This window comes from Phoxinus phoxinus (genome assembly GCF_949152265.1).
Source record: "Phoxinus phoxinus genome assembly, chromosome: 11".
NCBI lineage: Eukaryota > Metazoa > Chordata > Actinopteri > Cypriniformes > Leuciscidae > Phoxinus > Phoxinus phoxinus.
Window position 1 is genome coordinate 28,721,124 of NC_136886.1, and position 16,001 is coordinate 28,737,124.

The following is a 16,001-nucleotide window of genomic DNA, read 5'->3' on the forward strand; positions in this document are numbered from 1 at the left end:
TGCATTTCTGTGCTTTTCAGTTCTTATAAAGCTCTTGTTGCGCTTTCAGCAGGCAACTTTTTTTTTGTCATTTCAATGCACTTGTATTTTATTTTTGTCGTTTATCATAAATTAATAAATGAATGAAAGGAAACCTACTCTGTTTTAAAGTAAAAAATAGACCATGATATGGTTGTCTCCCAACATATTCCGTCTTTACTAATATTAGAGGCAATATGACGCCCATCCACTAGCGCGCATGACGGTGGCCAATCATATGAGAGTGTTCCCTGACTATCATTATATAGTGTCTATATTTTCACCAATCAACGACATGACCAGACGAGATTAAGGCGGGATTTGAAGACGTAATAGGCTGACTCAAGCGTCAGTCATTGAGTGATTTGACATTGAAAGTAACGGAGTGCCGAAGCTCTAGAGATTCTGTGAGCAGAGTGAAAACATGGATGTTTCTGGCGTTTTGTTTTTCTTCAACATGATATGCAATCCATGCAATGATCATATCGACACGTGAACACATGGTAGGTCATCGACAACCGTTACATTTCTGTTGTTTTCCTCGCAAGGTAAGACTGAAACGGTTTATATTAATATAGATGTCAACTGTAGCTTTGGTTGTGTATTCATTGGCCTTGTTTATAATAAGAAATAAAAAAATATATATCTTTTTAAATGTTCAATATTATACTACGGTATTATATATATGAATATATTATAGTTGGTGGTCAGTGTCCAGATTTTTTGCAGCTCATTAAAAAATAATAGTAATACTTAGTTGTTAATGTAATCATCACGTAATAAAATATTTCTGATTTACTATAGAATTATAGAATTTTACAATTCATATAGAATTGTATGTATTATGTTAACTTTACTTAAATTTGGTAATTTTCTTTTTTTTAGTTACGTTATTTTTAGCAATTCATTTATATAATTTAATATAATGCACTGCCCGGCCAAAAAAATATAAATAGGCAAATGCTTTAGTCTATGATGTGATTATTATGTTTCTAGCATGTTTTATGTTTGTCATTTGTATAAATGTAAAATGATTCTTCATGCTCCCTCCTAAAAATTATTTCAAAATTTAAGCCTGATGAATCTTGACATTGTCATCCTGGAATATCCAGCAGCAGATTTAACATTAAGTGACATGGCATCTGACGCACAGAAGCCAATGGCACATGTCACTATGCGTATTGGCACATCCGGTGGCACATCCGGTCTTCATTGGCATGTGCCAGTGGATAGTGGCATGTGTCACTGACACTATTGGCATGTGCCAGTGGTGGAGTGGCATGTGTCACTGAAATCGCGACACACTGACACTGACATGACACCTGACTGACACCGAGTCGCGGAATATGTCACCGTGTTGCGACACCTCCAGTAGTGACTGGCAGATTAATCGAACACCTATAGCCTACTGACGTAATTGTGGCACTAAATCCTAAATAAATTGCCTAATTTTGTGATATTTAAAATATCAATTAAACGAATTAAAGTGTATTAATATTTTTTCAAACGTGTTATTTGTGTCACGTCTGTATTTGATTGGTATGTGCCACTGAATGTTTTGTAATACCAGTGCTACTTTATGTTGTTTATCTCGCAAAGTCACAAACTGGCCATTCTAGGAAAGACATGAAATAAATCTATCATGGGTCACTACGAATAACGCGTCCGTTACTGTAACCTTTATTTTTGCATGATGCTCCATGCACGCCAGTAGGTGTCAGTAAGTCCACACTGGCTAGCGCAAAATAACCTAAAACTTGCGACAGTTGAGGAACATCTGGAGGTGGTGGTGTATTTGTTTGCGAGAAGACGCTAGCAAAAACTAAAAAAAATTCAATTAAAAAACTATAATTTTAATCAGAGTCTGATATCGATATAAATAATTAGTTAATAATTTATATAATATAAATTATATATCATCGAGCTATAATTTATGTAAGTAAATGTAGCCTACTAATTAATTTATAAAACATAAATAAATTAACTTATTATTTATATCATGTTTTTGCTTAAAGGCCTACTCATCTGGCTTTAATATTTTACAAATACATTTAAGGAATTATGTAATAAGAAATAAATGTATAGGCCTACATGCATTCTTTCTGTAGATGTCATAATGTCACATCTAGCGTAGCCTACATGCTACGTTAGACAGCGGCGCGTCACTACGCTACTGGAGTGTCATAACATACGGCGACATAGGCTACCGCGACAATGTCAGTGGCACATGAAGCAATCCGTGGACATGTCACTATCCACTGACACTATTCTGTGATCACTATTGATCACTATTCTCTAAAATATATCTATTTTGCGCTAGCCAGTGTGGACTTACTGACACCTACTGGCGTGCATGGAGCATCATGCAAAAATAAAGGTTACAGTAACGGACGCGTTATTCGTAGTGACCCATGATAGATTTATTTCATGTCTTTCCTAGAATGGCCAGTTTGTGACTTTGCGAGATAAACAACATAAAGTAGCACTGGTATTACAAAACATTCAGTGGCACATACCAATCAAATACAGACGTGACACAAATAACACGTTTGAAAAAATATTAATGCACTTTAATTCGTTTAATTGATATTTTAAATATCACAAAATTAGGCAATTTATTTAGGAGTTCGTGCCACAATTACGTCAGTAGGCTATAGGTGTTCGATTAATCTGCCAGTCGGAGGTGTCGCAACACGGTGACATGTTCCGCGACTCGGTGTCAGTCAGGTGTCATGTCAGTGTCAGTGTGTCGCGATTTCAGTGACACATGCCACTCCACCACTGGCACATGCCAATAGTGTCAGTGACACATGCCACTATCCATTGGCACATGCCAATGAAGACCGGATGTGCCACCGGATGTGCCAATACGCATAGTGACATGTGCCATTGGCTTCTGTGCGTCAGATGCCATGTCACTTAATGTTAATACCGCCTCTCGGAATATGGCCATGATGTGTGTGTCTTCATGGTTGTTTAAGAAATGAAAAGCTACACACTCCATCAACTACGGTTAGAATAACTGTTGCCAAACATATTACATGCTAGAAACATAATAATCACTGAAATAATGATCCAGTCATAGACTCTTAAGTATGAGTCTCGGGCAGTGTATAATATAATAATTACACAACTCCATGGCAGCTATAAATTCATAAACACACTTCTGCTGGAAAACAGTAACATATATAGGGCAGCAGCACATTCTTTTTATTGTGATCAACTTTTTATTGTCTTTAGATATAACAAAATAACATCCATTCATACAAACAGAAAATGGGGAGAAACAGACATATCAATAATTTAACAATCTGAGAAAAAAGGGAAAAAAAAAAAAGGGTTTTTATGGTCATTTCTTTTATATAATCCAATATGTTGGACGAAAAACATTGCCATGCATCAATGGTACTAGGTTTAGCTTTGTTCATTTGTGCTGTTGTACATTCACAAGTCACTATTCTGAGGAGGCTATGAATCCAATATGTTTTTGCACACATGTGCGGAGTAAACCAGTTCTGTAGAAGCAGCAAATTCTTTTGTTGTGCCCTCACTAAAGTTTTTTGACATGTCTTTATTCTTTATGTATTTTTTTATTCCTAGCTTTCTGATCTGCACCATAAGATCATCCTCAGTGGTCACTTTCAACCTCATCATCATGGAGGGCCAATATATCACCATTCATGGCCTCAACATCACCCACAGCCCTATCGGAGCACCGGCCATGTCTATCAACAAACTTTTCCCGGCTCTGCTGGAGTGCTTTGGCATCATTCTGTGCGGATATGTGGCGGGTCGCAGTGACATCATTAGCGTGGCACAGGTCAAAGGACTGGGCAGTTTTGTATCGTGTTTCGCACTTCCTGCCCTGCTTTTCAAGAACATGGTGCAGCTTCAGTTTGAGCATGTCGTCTGGTCGTTTCTATGGAGCGTTTTGATCGCAAAAGTGTGCGTGTTCCTGCTAGTGTGTGTGCTGACCCTGTTGGTGGCAAATCCTGAGAGCAAATTCAGTAAAGCAGGGATGTTTGCTATCTTTGCCACTCAGAGCAACGACTTTGCACTGGGATATCCTATAGGTGAGGATCCTCTCACACACAAATACATCTAAAATACACATGCAGACAGTTCTGTACAAAAACATTAATCATAAGATCATATTCCCCACACAGTGGATGCGCTGTACAGGAGTTCGCACCCAGAGTATGTGCAGTATATATATCTGGTGGCTCCTGTGTCTCTGATGCTGCTGAACCCTGTGGGCTTTGCTTTGTGTGAGATCCAGAGATGGAAACACTCCAATGACCGCAGCTACAGCAAACTGCATGTGATCTGTACAGTCATACTGCAGGTGTGTGCGTGTATTTATCTTAAAGGAGCACCCCGACTTTTTGGGACTTTAGCTTATTCACTGTATGCCCCAGAGTTAGATGAGTCCAATACTACACTTTTCATCTCTGTGCGTGCCGTAACTCTGTCTGACACACAGTCAGTCAGATTGTCACAGCGTGTACAAATAACAAGGTCACATCACATGAGAGACAGCCATCTTCTAACCGTATACATATTGGGAACTATATTCTCAGAAGGCGAAGCACTGCTACTTCTGCAGAGTGTTTTGCTCGCCGCGCCTGAGAAGCCCTGTGGTGAGGAGCAGAGAGTTCGCTCAGTGTTGCTCTAATCACCACGCAGAAGTAGCAGTGCTTTGCTTTCTGAGAATATAGTTCCCAGTATGTATACGGTTAGAAGATGGCTGTGTCTCATGTGACCTTGTTATTTGTACACGCTGTGACTATACAAATCACAACATGTAAATAGGAAAATGTTGGCGTTATTTTGTCACTTATTGGGAGCAGTATGCTAGTTGGAGCCATTTACCTCTAGTCTTTGTGCTAAGCTAGGCTAGCGGTGGGTGCGTCAGACAGAGTTACGGCACGCACAGAGATGAAAAGGGTATGTATGGACTTATCTAACTCTGGGGGATACGGTGAATAAGTTAAAGTCCCAAAAAGTCGGCGTGTTCCTTTAATCCTGAAGTTTCTGTTGATGCCTTTTTTCATGTTGGTCTCACCTCTTCTCTCTTTTTAGGTGTTGAAGAACCCAATAGTCTTCATGGTTATTGTCGGAATTCTCTCTCATTTCCTGTTTGGTGGACGTGTCCCTGTTTTATTAGGAGAGTTTGTTGATGGACTGGCAGACTCTTTCGGAGGGGCGGCACTCTTTTATCTGGGCCTGAACATGGTGGGACAGATGGGTAAACTCACACGTACCACTGGGGTTTCCCTCATCCTGCTTATCACTGCCAAACTGTGAGTGAAAGAGAGTTGTATGCGGGGTGTTATGGCATAGTGGTTAAAGATCTGAGCTGCTTAGCCAAAAGGTTGTAGTTTTGAACTCACACTTGCTACAGTGATTATGCCAGTTATAGCAAACGTTACCATCAGACCAAGGTGTCATTCCTATCATCATCAGCAGGGTTGTTGCTGTTAACTAAGTCAAATAATTTTCATTATTTGAAATGAAGCTGAAATAATATAAATATCAGATGAAAAACTAAAAAAACAATGTAGCAATGCAATTTAGGCAGCTCTATGACTGTATGTTTGTGTTTTCCAGGCTAGTTATGCCATTGATGTGTAAGGACATGATGGAGCTGTTGAATGCTGGTAATTCCAGCTCTGTGAATCACTCTAGCCTGTCAGATTATGCTTTTCTTTACGGAGTCTTCCCCACCGCTCCCAGCGTGGCCATCTATGCTGCCAAGTACAACATGGAGCTGGAGGTGGTAAGCTATGAATGAGATGAGTTTCTGTAAATGTCACCAAGACTATTGAACATTAGTTAACACAGATCAGTACAAGTGTTTTGTGTGTGGTAGGTGACCTCTGGTATGGTCATTAGCACCTTCCTGTCAGCGCCCATCATGTATGTGTCGGCTTGGTTACTGACCATCCCATGGTTGGAGGCCTCGTCCCTGGTGGCGGAGCTACAGGACGTGAGCTTTAACATCAGCATTGTCAGCCTAATAGCCCTGGTGAGTGTGTGTGTGTGTGTGTGTGGGTTGGTTTATGTGTTTAACAACACATGCCATTTGCTTACAGTGGATTAGAAGTGAGAAAATACTTATTCAGTTAGATCTCTTCTCTTCTGGTCTGTTCACTTCTTTTTTCTGTTCTATTCTATTCTATTCTATTCTATAAGGTTTTCTCCTGTCCACTGTCTTGTGTGGTTAACTTTTGATTCTATTTTAATCTATTCTATTCTGTTATATTATATTGTTTATGCTGTCTATTAAATTTTGTTCTGTTCTGTTCTGTTAAATTCTACTCAGCTCTGTTGTGTTTACTTCTTTTGTCTTTTCTATTCTATTCTATTCTATTCTATTCTATTCTATTCTATTCTATTCTATTGAAGTTCTCTCCTGTCCCCCTATCTTGTGTGGTTCAATTTCAATACTATTCTATTTTAATCTATTCTATTCTGTTATTATATTGTCTATTCTGTCAATTAAATTTTGTTCTGTTCTGGTCTTTTCAATTATTTTTAGGTCTGATCACTCTGGTGTGTTCACTTCTTTTGTCTATTCTATTCTATTCTATTCTAATGTTCTCTTCTGTCCTCCTGACTCATCTGGTTCAGTTTTGATTATATTCTATTATATATTGTCTATTCTGTCTATTAAATTTTGCTCTGTTCTGTTCAATTCTATTCATGTTCTCTTTTCTTCTATTTTTTTATGGTTCATTTATGATTCTGTTATCTTCTGTTTACTTCTGTCTATTCTGTTCTACTCAGGTTCTTTTCTGTCTCTTCTGGTCAATTCTGTTCTATTCACTGTTATTCTGTTGTATTATTTTCTGGTCTCTTCTGGTTTACTTTACTTTTGATTCTATTACATTTTTATTCAGGTTTTATTCTCTTCTCCTTCTCCTATTCCTTTCATCTGGTTAATTTCTGATTTGATTTGATTCTGTACTGTTCTGTAAAACTTGGCTTTATATGCATGTGTAACCATAGAGAACATACATAAGAATTTTAAGAGGATTAGAAATCATAGGTTCTACATCAAACAGAGGTTTATAGAAATATCGTATCCCAGAAACAATGAGTTACAGAATCTGGATTACCAAAATGTTTGTGTGTGTGTTTCAGGTTTGGACCCTTGCTGTCATGCTTCTTAGTAAGAAGTTTAGGAGGCTGCCACATATGTTTGCCACAAATCTGTTTTTAGCACAGGTACATAATCTTGCACAAATGCACACATATCCATAATTGTTTCCCTCACATGCTTTTTTTCCTCCCTGTTTCTTCCCCTCTCTCTTTAATTAGTGGCACTTAAAAAATAAAAAATCAGTTCATCAAACTTGTTCCACGCAATGCTACAGACATGAATGATGTCTCAAACCATGTGGTTTATTGAGAAGAATGCTATTACTAAAAGTAAATTAAACGTTTACCGACAACCATTTCCATAGACTTGCATTGAATGTGGGACCAAAGTCATATCTCTTGTGGTGGGATCTTTTGACTTGGCAACAACCTACCCTAAATACCCTAACAACTGCAAATGGCACAATAAAACTCGCTCAGAACACCTTAGCTGCTGCCAAGCAATGCCCTGGCAACCAGCAATTGTTTTAACATATACTTCTTCAGAAAATGTAAAAATATATTTTCTTGGTTTACTTCAAGCATGCTATGTTTATTTTGTCTCTTATACAGCTCCTAGTGTGTGTGTCGATGATCTTGTGGAAGTTTGTGCTGAAGCAGGGGGACATGTTTGGCCAAATTCTCACCTTTACACTACTTTATGGGTCTCTTTACAGCACCTACATGTGGACAGGTAACAAATCATCAAACACTCACTCACAGTAAACAATACTTGATGGATAAGGATTATTTTCATAGTGTGATTTTAGGTTGTGAGACATCTCCTTTGTGTTGTGCAGTTGTAGCGGTGTTTAGCAGTTGTGTAGATATTGTGTTATAGGTCTTTTGGCGTTCGCTCTTACTTTATTGGGCAGAAATGAAAACTTGAAAGTGAAACCCATAGTTTTCATCATCTTTGGATGGGGGTGAGTATATATGCGTGTGTTTTTATTTATTTATTTTTAAATCCTTTCAATGAGAAATTAAATTATTTTTTAAAACTGATAGCAAATTATGCAGCCGAATTCCATATTTACTGTAGAAAATACCTTTTGTGTTTTAATTTTGTTACCTTAGAATTCCTTTTCTGATTGTGGGCGTGCTGCTCATGATAGGACAAAGAATGAATGACAACGTTGACTCCGCCTTCTTTTACGGCAAGGGGCAGGTAGGTTGGGATTTTTGACTGCAACAATTTGTCTCTGCCCCAAACCACACACACACTAACTGTCCCTTTCTCTTCAGATTGTGTGTACTCTGGTAGTTCTGGGCTGCAGCATCGTTCTCGCTGGTCTGTCTTTGTTGAGTTTGAGCCGAGGGGCCCAGGAGGAGCAGAACTATCAGGCCCTAGATCAAAACTCCATGACAGGCACAACAGAAGATGTGAGACACCCCCAGCCAGAGAACCAGAACTCATCTGAGCTAGATCAAACCAACACAGGTAGATTGTATGTTATATATAGATTATATATGTACATATATTCTACAATAAGTAAAGCAACTAACTTAAAGGGATAGTTCACAAAAAACATCACTCTCACTCTCATGTCGTTCCAAACCAATTTGAGTTGTGTTCATCTTCGGAACACAAATTATGATATTTTTAATGAATTCTGAGAGATTTCTGTCTCTCATCCAAACCTCTGATGCTTCAAAGCATTCATAAAGAGTATATTAAATCAATCCATATGAATAGAGCGGTTTAATCCGAGTCTTCTGAAGAGACACGATTGCTTTATATGATGATTTAATTTAGGTTTTTATTCACACATGAACATTGATCAGCGAGCATGCGTAGATGGAGCACTCAGATATGCTAAAGCGATTGTGTCTCTTCAGAAGACTTTGATTAACCCGCTCATTTCATTTGTATTTCTGTTACAATCTCTTTATGAATGTGTAAAATGTGAGAGTGTAAGTGAATAGACTTTTATGCCTTGTCCACACGAACACGGGTATTTTTATAACCGTGACTTTTTTTACGCGGTTCGCCCGTTCGTCCACACGGAAACGCAGTATCAGGTCACTGAAACCGAACATTTTTGAAAACCCCTGCCAGGGTGAGGATTTTCAGAAACGCCGGTTGCAGTGTTGTCGTGTAGACAGTAAAACCGGAGTTTTTGCCTTGCGACGTCAAAGTGTGCGCCGTTATCCACTGTGTTTGACGTCAGATTGTGTGCCGCTGACGGCTTCTGATTGGCCAAAGTGGCTTTACGGTTAGGGTTATAATGCCGCCTCCTGGTGTGGAATGCTCTTGACGGCGCTTGATAGCGTGTTTTTGCGTTTTCATGTGGACGGAGATTTTTTTCAAAAACGCAGGGGGAAAAACTCCGGTTATAAAAATACCCGTGTCCGTGTGGACATGGCCTTAATGGAGGGACATGAGGGTGAGTAATTGACAGAATTTTCATTTTGGGGTGAGCTAACCCTTTGAAGAAATAATAATAATAATTCACCCAAAAATAAAAATTCTACTCATTTTGACCACTTTTGTCATTCCAAACCTGTTTGACTTTCTTGTGCAGATCACAAAATATAATTTTCCTAAAATAAATTGTCAATGTAATAAAAGGGGTTCAAAACAACATTTGTTTTTGTATACATTTTCCAAAATATCTTCTTTTGTGTTCCCATATAAAATTAAACGCATACAAGTTTGGATCAACAAAGTATTATGACAATTAAACATTTTGAGTCAACTATCCCTTTAACAACATCCCTTATTTGGTATGGTGACTGTACTTTCTTTTTTTTTTTTTTCAAAAAAGTGCTTTTCAAATGCTGTAGAATGTACATGTATTGTAACTTCTCATTTGTTAATAGATGTTTGCTGCAGTGAACCCATGCCAGATATGATAGCCGGACATCTTACTGACTCGCCAGTGCCTTCAGCAGGTTGAAATCTTTTTTTTACTTCATACTTATGCTTATCAAGTCATTACATACTGTTTGTGTCATGATTCTGCCCACGTGTCCTTGCTTTTTCTCTGGTCTTGAGGCAGGATCATGACAGAGCCATGTTTTGTGTGCAAGCACATGGCCTTGTGTTTGGGCTGTGTGCTTGCGTTGTCTCGTCACTTAACCCCGCCCCCTTGTTCTCCTCGTTAGCCTTCATTGTTGTATCAGTTTCACCTGTTGCCAGTTAGTTTCTCCCTATTTAATCCCCTTGTGTTTGCTGTCCTGTGCTGGTTCATTGTCTATCATACGTTGTCAAACTTGGTGTGAAACTGCCTGTTGTAAGTCTTGTCTAGAAAGTAGTTTTTTTATCTTGTCTTTACTGTTAGTTTAGTGTCCAGTTTTTTTTCTGAGTCTTAGTCTAATGTTGTCTGTCTAAAGTAGTCTTTTGTTCCTGTTTATGTTTTGCTCCCTCGTGGGTTTTGTTTTCCCTGTTTTTGTCTTTATTAAACATTGTGTGTTGCATACTGTCTGCGCTTGGGTTCATCTGCTATCCTCATAACAGTTTGATTTGTCAAGTTTCATTAGGGAGTATAAGAGAGCGTGTTTCTGTTCTAGAGATTTTCCTGAGCGAGGCGTCAAGCTCCAGGCATGTGCAGGAGGAGAGACAGATAGCTCGACACGTGCTCCTCTGCCTGCTTCTCATCGTCAGCATGTTGGCTGTATGTCCACTACACATACTGTATGAGAAAGACATACACACATAAATATAAACGCATGCATAATGAAGTAAGCCTCATAAAGCATTGTTAATTATACTCCGAGCACTCAACATCCTCCAACGTCAAATTATCTTTTACATTTGGGACTGTTTTTTTCTTTTCTTCCAGAACTTGTCCAGCTGCCTGTGGTGGTTGTTCAACGCAGATCCAGGGCGGCTTTACCTCGAGCTGCAGTTCTTTTGTGCTGTAGCCAATTATGGACAGGTGAGCACAGTTACACAACTCTCACAGCAAACATCTAGAAGGTACATGTGAAGAGTTGCTATAAAAATGTGAAATATGCCTTTTCTCCATCAGGGTTTTGTTTCCTTTGGGATTTTTGGGTTGGATGAGCACCTGATTATTCTTCCATTCAAAAAGAGGTGAATCAGCCATGTTTGTGTCATTAATGAATGAATTATTTATTATTTATCTTGGGTGTGGTTTCAGCAGCTTCTCTGTGTGTTTGTACTGTAGGCTGGCTACTCTGTGTGGTTTCGGTCAGGATGAAAGCCTCGAGTCTGCTGCTGTTCCTGAGGAAATACGACTGACCTGTACACAGTTTGTTAGATACCACAAAGATCAGTGCGTTCAGGATATTGTTCGCCAAAGAGGGTTAGTATGTGTATGTTCACATATTTTATATGTGGTTAGAAATAAAATCATTTATAATTTTAGGGAGTATCAGTACAGCGTAGTATTTTTAACTATAGATTTTCACATAGTTGGACAAGCGTATTTATTGTACCTTTGAACGGGCCTTTATTCTCTAAATCCACTGTTTCTGAACCATTTGAAACGCCTCAATTGTAGTCTTAAGTTTTCTTCCGGGAATGCATCACAATATTCCTGATTTAAATAATTCCCGCTAAAGGCATACACAAAAAAAGGTGCTAGGCCTTGTTGAGTTGCGTTAGTATTTTGTTAAAAATTGCAATTATAGTAAAGGGCGTGACATTTCCGAAACACGCTTCAAGTGGTTGACCAATCAGAACACACTGGTCCAGCCAACCAGGAAGGAGGGGCTTCATAGAAACAGGAACTAAACAGAGGCTGCATTTGAAATCGCATACTTCCCTACTATATAGTTGGCGAAAAAACGTATGTGACGAAAGAAGTATGACTGAATTCACAGTACTCATAAAAGAGTAGACAAAAAGTACCCGGATGACCTGCTACTGTCGGCAATTGTGCTTATTCAAAAATGTACCTACTCGAGAGTATGAAACTTTGTACACAGCCAGAGTGTTACTGACAGACTGGGAAGAGAGGTGCTGCAACAATGTAAAATGTGAAAAATAATGTGTTTTTGAAAATATAAGCGTGAAAACAAATTCTATTCTATTACACCCCAAAAACTAAATCAAGACTTGGGGCATAATAAGTCCCCTCCAAATTCGGAAACATAACACACTTCACCTTTAAACCTTCCTTCTGACCTATTCCTGTTCTTTTTCCCTCTCTCAACTGTTTATTTTTTCGCTTTCTTCTTAGTGGATCTTCTGAATCTCTCACTGGACCTGTGGGTGAATCCTTCCTTTGATTGACAGGTGTATCTCACTGGTGTATGGGCAGTGGGATCATTGGCTCTTGTATGTGGGTGTGGCCAAAGACAGAAAGGTGTGGCCTTGCTTTCAGGACACTGCTTCAGATAAACGTTTACTTACTTCATGTGACATATCTGTATTGTTTCCAGCTCCCTGTGATATTGCTTCATAGGGGTGATGTGTTCAGTGAATCTTCACTTTGTGGTGTCACAGAAGCCGAAGCAAGAGCTAAATAGACTGATTTATGTGTCAGTATGTGTTGTACATCTTGAATAACTATGCATGGCATGCAAAAAGCACAGAACTCTTTATCTCATATGCACAACCAACAGCCTTTGAACTTCACACACACTTGCTCTGTTCCAAAGCCTAATGAGCTGCCTGTTTAGGCAGCATTTTAAGGCATCAAGTGAGCAACATGGTTATGCTGCCTCCTGAGACACCTCATTTTAGGCCAATTTCAGGCAGCATTGCATGTTTTTTGTGAAAAGGCAATCCCAGAAGCTGAGTGAAAAATAAGTACAAGATGGTGAGACAAATTTAAAATTAATTATTAGGGGTTCAAGCGCGTAGGGCATTTTTCACATGCATAAAGGATTGTATACCACCCGATTTTTGGCACACACCCACGTAATTCATACCACATGGTAGAACTCCTCATTCTGAGCAACTTTGCCTCTGCCGCTGTCAATCGAATCATTCGTTAAATATTGGAGATTATTGAAAAAACTTTCATTAGGTTTTTGGCTTAACCTCGATAAAACCTCTGCGGCACAATTCTCAAGACTCTCTAGGTCAATAATTATCATAAAAATAAAATAACTTTGGCTTTTGCATAGCTATAGCTATAGCTGGGTCATTTAGAAAATGGGCGTGGTTAAGGCCCAATCCCAATTCTACCCCTTTCCCCTTCGTCTACCCCTAACCCTTCGCCTTCCCCTTCCCCTTGACCCTTGAAACAGAGTGGCAAGGCGTAGGGGTGAAAATATTCCCCTAAGAAATGGGACACCACTACTACACCGTTACACGTCAGTATACGTCGTCGCCTACGTCACAGGAGATGCGCCGATGTTTATCACAAACTTCCAAGATGCACAGGACTTGTTTTCTGTGGTGTTGTATTAACACGTTGGAGGTACAGACCTATGTTTGTCCTATTTTGACCTATTTATTTATTTACTGTGTGAAACTGTGTGAAATACCACATTGTGTGGCGTTCATGTGCGTTCAGCTCATAAATACGATCTTTACGAGATGACTTGAACGTACTAATAGCTTGTGTGCTTTGTTAACGTTTCTTTGAAGGAACTGACCGTAAATATGAACACAAGATTGAATGTAACATAAAGCAAATCATTATTTGTCGTTAAAATACTTATTAAAGTCAACAATTCTTACATTTATGGTCTAATTTTTTGCTTGGGCAGCCATTTTGCGTCTGTAGCCGGTGTATGCAGTGACACTTCTCATACCCCTTCGTTTGAAGTGTGGTCCCGAAAAATCTTCGTTTGAAGGGCTATCTGGCCCTTCCCCTTAGCCCTCCCCCTCCAACCAAAAGAGAATCGAGACAGCCCTACCCCTCCACGTGCACGAGCAAAACAGAGGGGAAGGGGTAAGTGAAGGGGTAAGGGGTAGAATTGGGATTGGCCCTAAGTCGACCCAAAAGCCTATCATTCCTAAACGAAAATGTTTAACTTCACGAAAATAGGTGAGAACATGTGATGTATGATTCTAAACAAGCATGCAAACTTTTATGGAAATATCGGACCATAGGTGTCATTCTAACTTAAAAAGGTATAAAATGGCAAATCTCATGAAATGGCTGAAAATGGCCCTCTTCCTGCCCGATTTGCATAGAACTGCACGGAATTGTCTGTGCACATGCGTCACATGATTCTAAAGAAGCATGGAAACTTTTATGGACATCGGGCCATTTGTGTCACTAACTGTTATGAAGGTGAAAAAACATTTCCTTAGTAAACTGCCTGTATTGGCTAACATTTTTTTCCCATCTATGATTCAAGTGATTACATGCTTGCTAAATAAAACATAATTCCTTTTTACGCATTGGCTTAAAGGCCTTAAAGCGCTTGAACCCCGATCATTTTTGCGCGCAGCTATATTTTTATCCTGTATTTGTGAGTCCTGTATTTATGGGTATTATTTTTTATTAGATCCTATGCAGAAGTTAAACACAGTTAAAATCTATTGCAAGTTGAGTCTCATATGCAGAAATCTTTTTGTATGATGCAGAGTTGATGCATTTATTGGTTTCAAGATGCCAAGGATGCATTCAGAAGGTTTTGGAACAGAGCAAATTACACATTTGTATAACTCTGAATCTGCACTAATTATTATAGTTACATTAATTATAATGAAATGGTAACTGAAACACTGAAATATGCTGTCAACACAAGTGCTGTGAAAACACTTCTGACTGGGATTTTAATTGTGTGCTTTGTGTTAATAGATCCTTGTCTTAATGACAAGACTATATGGCCTTGTAGCAAAGCAATACAAGCCATGTTTACAAACACAGTTACGTTTTGAGAGCTAGCTAAGGAGAAATTTAGGACAATCTCTGGAATTTACAATGGGGTCACTTCATTTTCAATCAACAGAACTATCAAGTACCTTCATGTTTACTGAAGCGTGCAATCTCCCTAATTGTATATTTTATGTATGTAAATTTGTTTTGCTGGTGTGAATCTATACAAGTGATGGCATTTATGTTTCTGTGACAAAGTATGTCATAATTTTATATCTAGATATGTGAAATGACATTAGAAAGCAGGAGGACATTATTTTAATGTTGAAGTCATATTGTTTCATTTCTGTAATATTGTTCATACAACATTAAAGTCAAAAACAATATCATAAGCTGTACCTATAAAATGACAACTGCATAGCAAGATTCATATGTTTAAAGGGCAACGTTTCAGCCTAAAAGAAAAATTACTTTAATAGTCAAGACAAAAAGTCCCCACAAAGATGCCAATATCCAGTGATGTTTTTGAAAATGTAAAAATGCAGAAAGTTTTCTGTGATGGGTAGGCTTAAGGTTAGGGGATAGAATATACAGTTTGTGGAGTATAAAAATCATTATGACTATGCAAAGTCCACGTAAAACATGAAAACCCTGTGTGTAGGGTGATTGTGTGTGCGTGGGTGTGTGTGTCGATGGGTGGGTGGTCCTGGTAAACCCTACGATATGTGGACCAAATGGCACAGAGATAGTAATCCCAGTAATTTTTTTTACCTTGTGGGGAATTTTTTTTGGTCATTAGTTTCATGAGGAAAATCATACTGTTTTTTTGTTTGTTTGTTTTTAATGTAAAAATGGCGAAGGTTTTCTGTGATGGGTTGGTTTAGGGTTAGGGAATACAATATACAGTTTGTACTCTATAAAAAAAATGATGTATATGGAATGTCCCCATAAAACATGGAAACCCAACATGGTTGAAAAAATAGCATATAAAATAAATACAAAATAATAACAATAAATAATAGTAAATATTAAATGTATTTGTTAAATAATTTTAACAGCTTTGTTTGTACTCCCTGTAATAGTAACTATAAATAAGTTTCTAACTCCAGAAAATGTGAGGTACAGTTCCCGGTTGCAATAAACAAACAA

The 16,001-nt window shown here is 38.4% G+C and overlaps 1 protein-coding gene across 1 annotated transcript; it reads left to right on the forward strand.

Moving 5' to 3' along the window:
• The first annotated feature begins 323 nt into the window (after positions 1–323).
• Positions 324–15,879, forward strand: gpr155b (G protein-coupled receptor 155b). Its single transcript, XM_079628045.1, has 18 exons — positions 324–521; positions 3,619–4,091; positions 4,185–4,363; positions 5,101–5,321; positions 5,629–5,797; positions 5,891–6,046; positions 7,165–7,248; positions 7,735–7,855; positions 8,003–8,087; positions 8,239–8,329; positions 8,407–8,602; positions 9,985–10,056; positions 10,675–10,778; positions 10,947–11,042; positions 11,136–11,200; positions 11,295–11,432; positions 12,312–13,246; positions 14,019–15,879. The coding sequence occupies exons 2-17, from the start codon at positions 3,674–3,676 to the stop codon at positions 12,358–12,360; spliced, it is 2,244 nt and encodes a 747-aa protein (XP_079484171.1). The 5' UTR covers positions 324–521; positions 3,619–3,673; the 3' UTR covers positions 12,361–13,246; positions 14,019–15,879.
• Positions 15,880–16,001: the final 122 nt, after the last annotated feature.

What these genes read in the sequence shown, in the direction of transcription:
- gpr155b (XM_079628045.1), top strand. Translation starts at nt 3,674, where the DNA reads ATGGAGGGCCAATATATCACCATTCATGGCCTCAACATCACCCACAGC. An exon ending in CTGCTTATCACTGCCAAACT is followed by an intron (nt 5,322 to 5,628) that starts GTGAGTGAAAGA and finishes TGTGTTTTCCAG; the next exon opens with GCTAGTTATGCCATTGATGT. An exon ending in GCTAGATCAAACCAACACAG is followed by an intron (nt 8,603 to 9,984) that starts GTAGATTGTATG and finishes ATTTGTTAATAG; the next exon opens with ATGTTTGCTGCAGTGAACCC.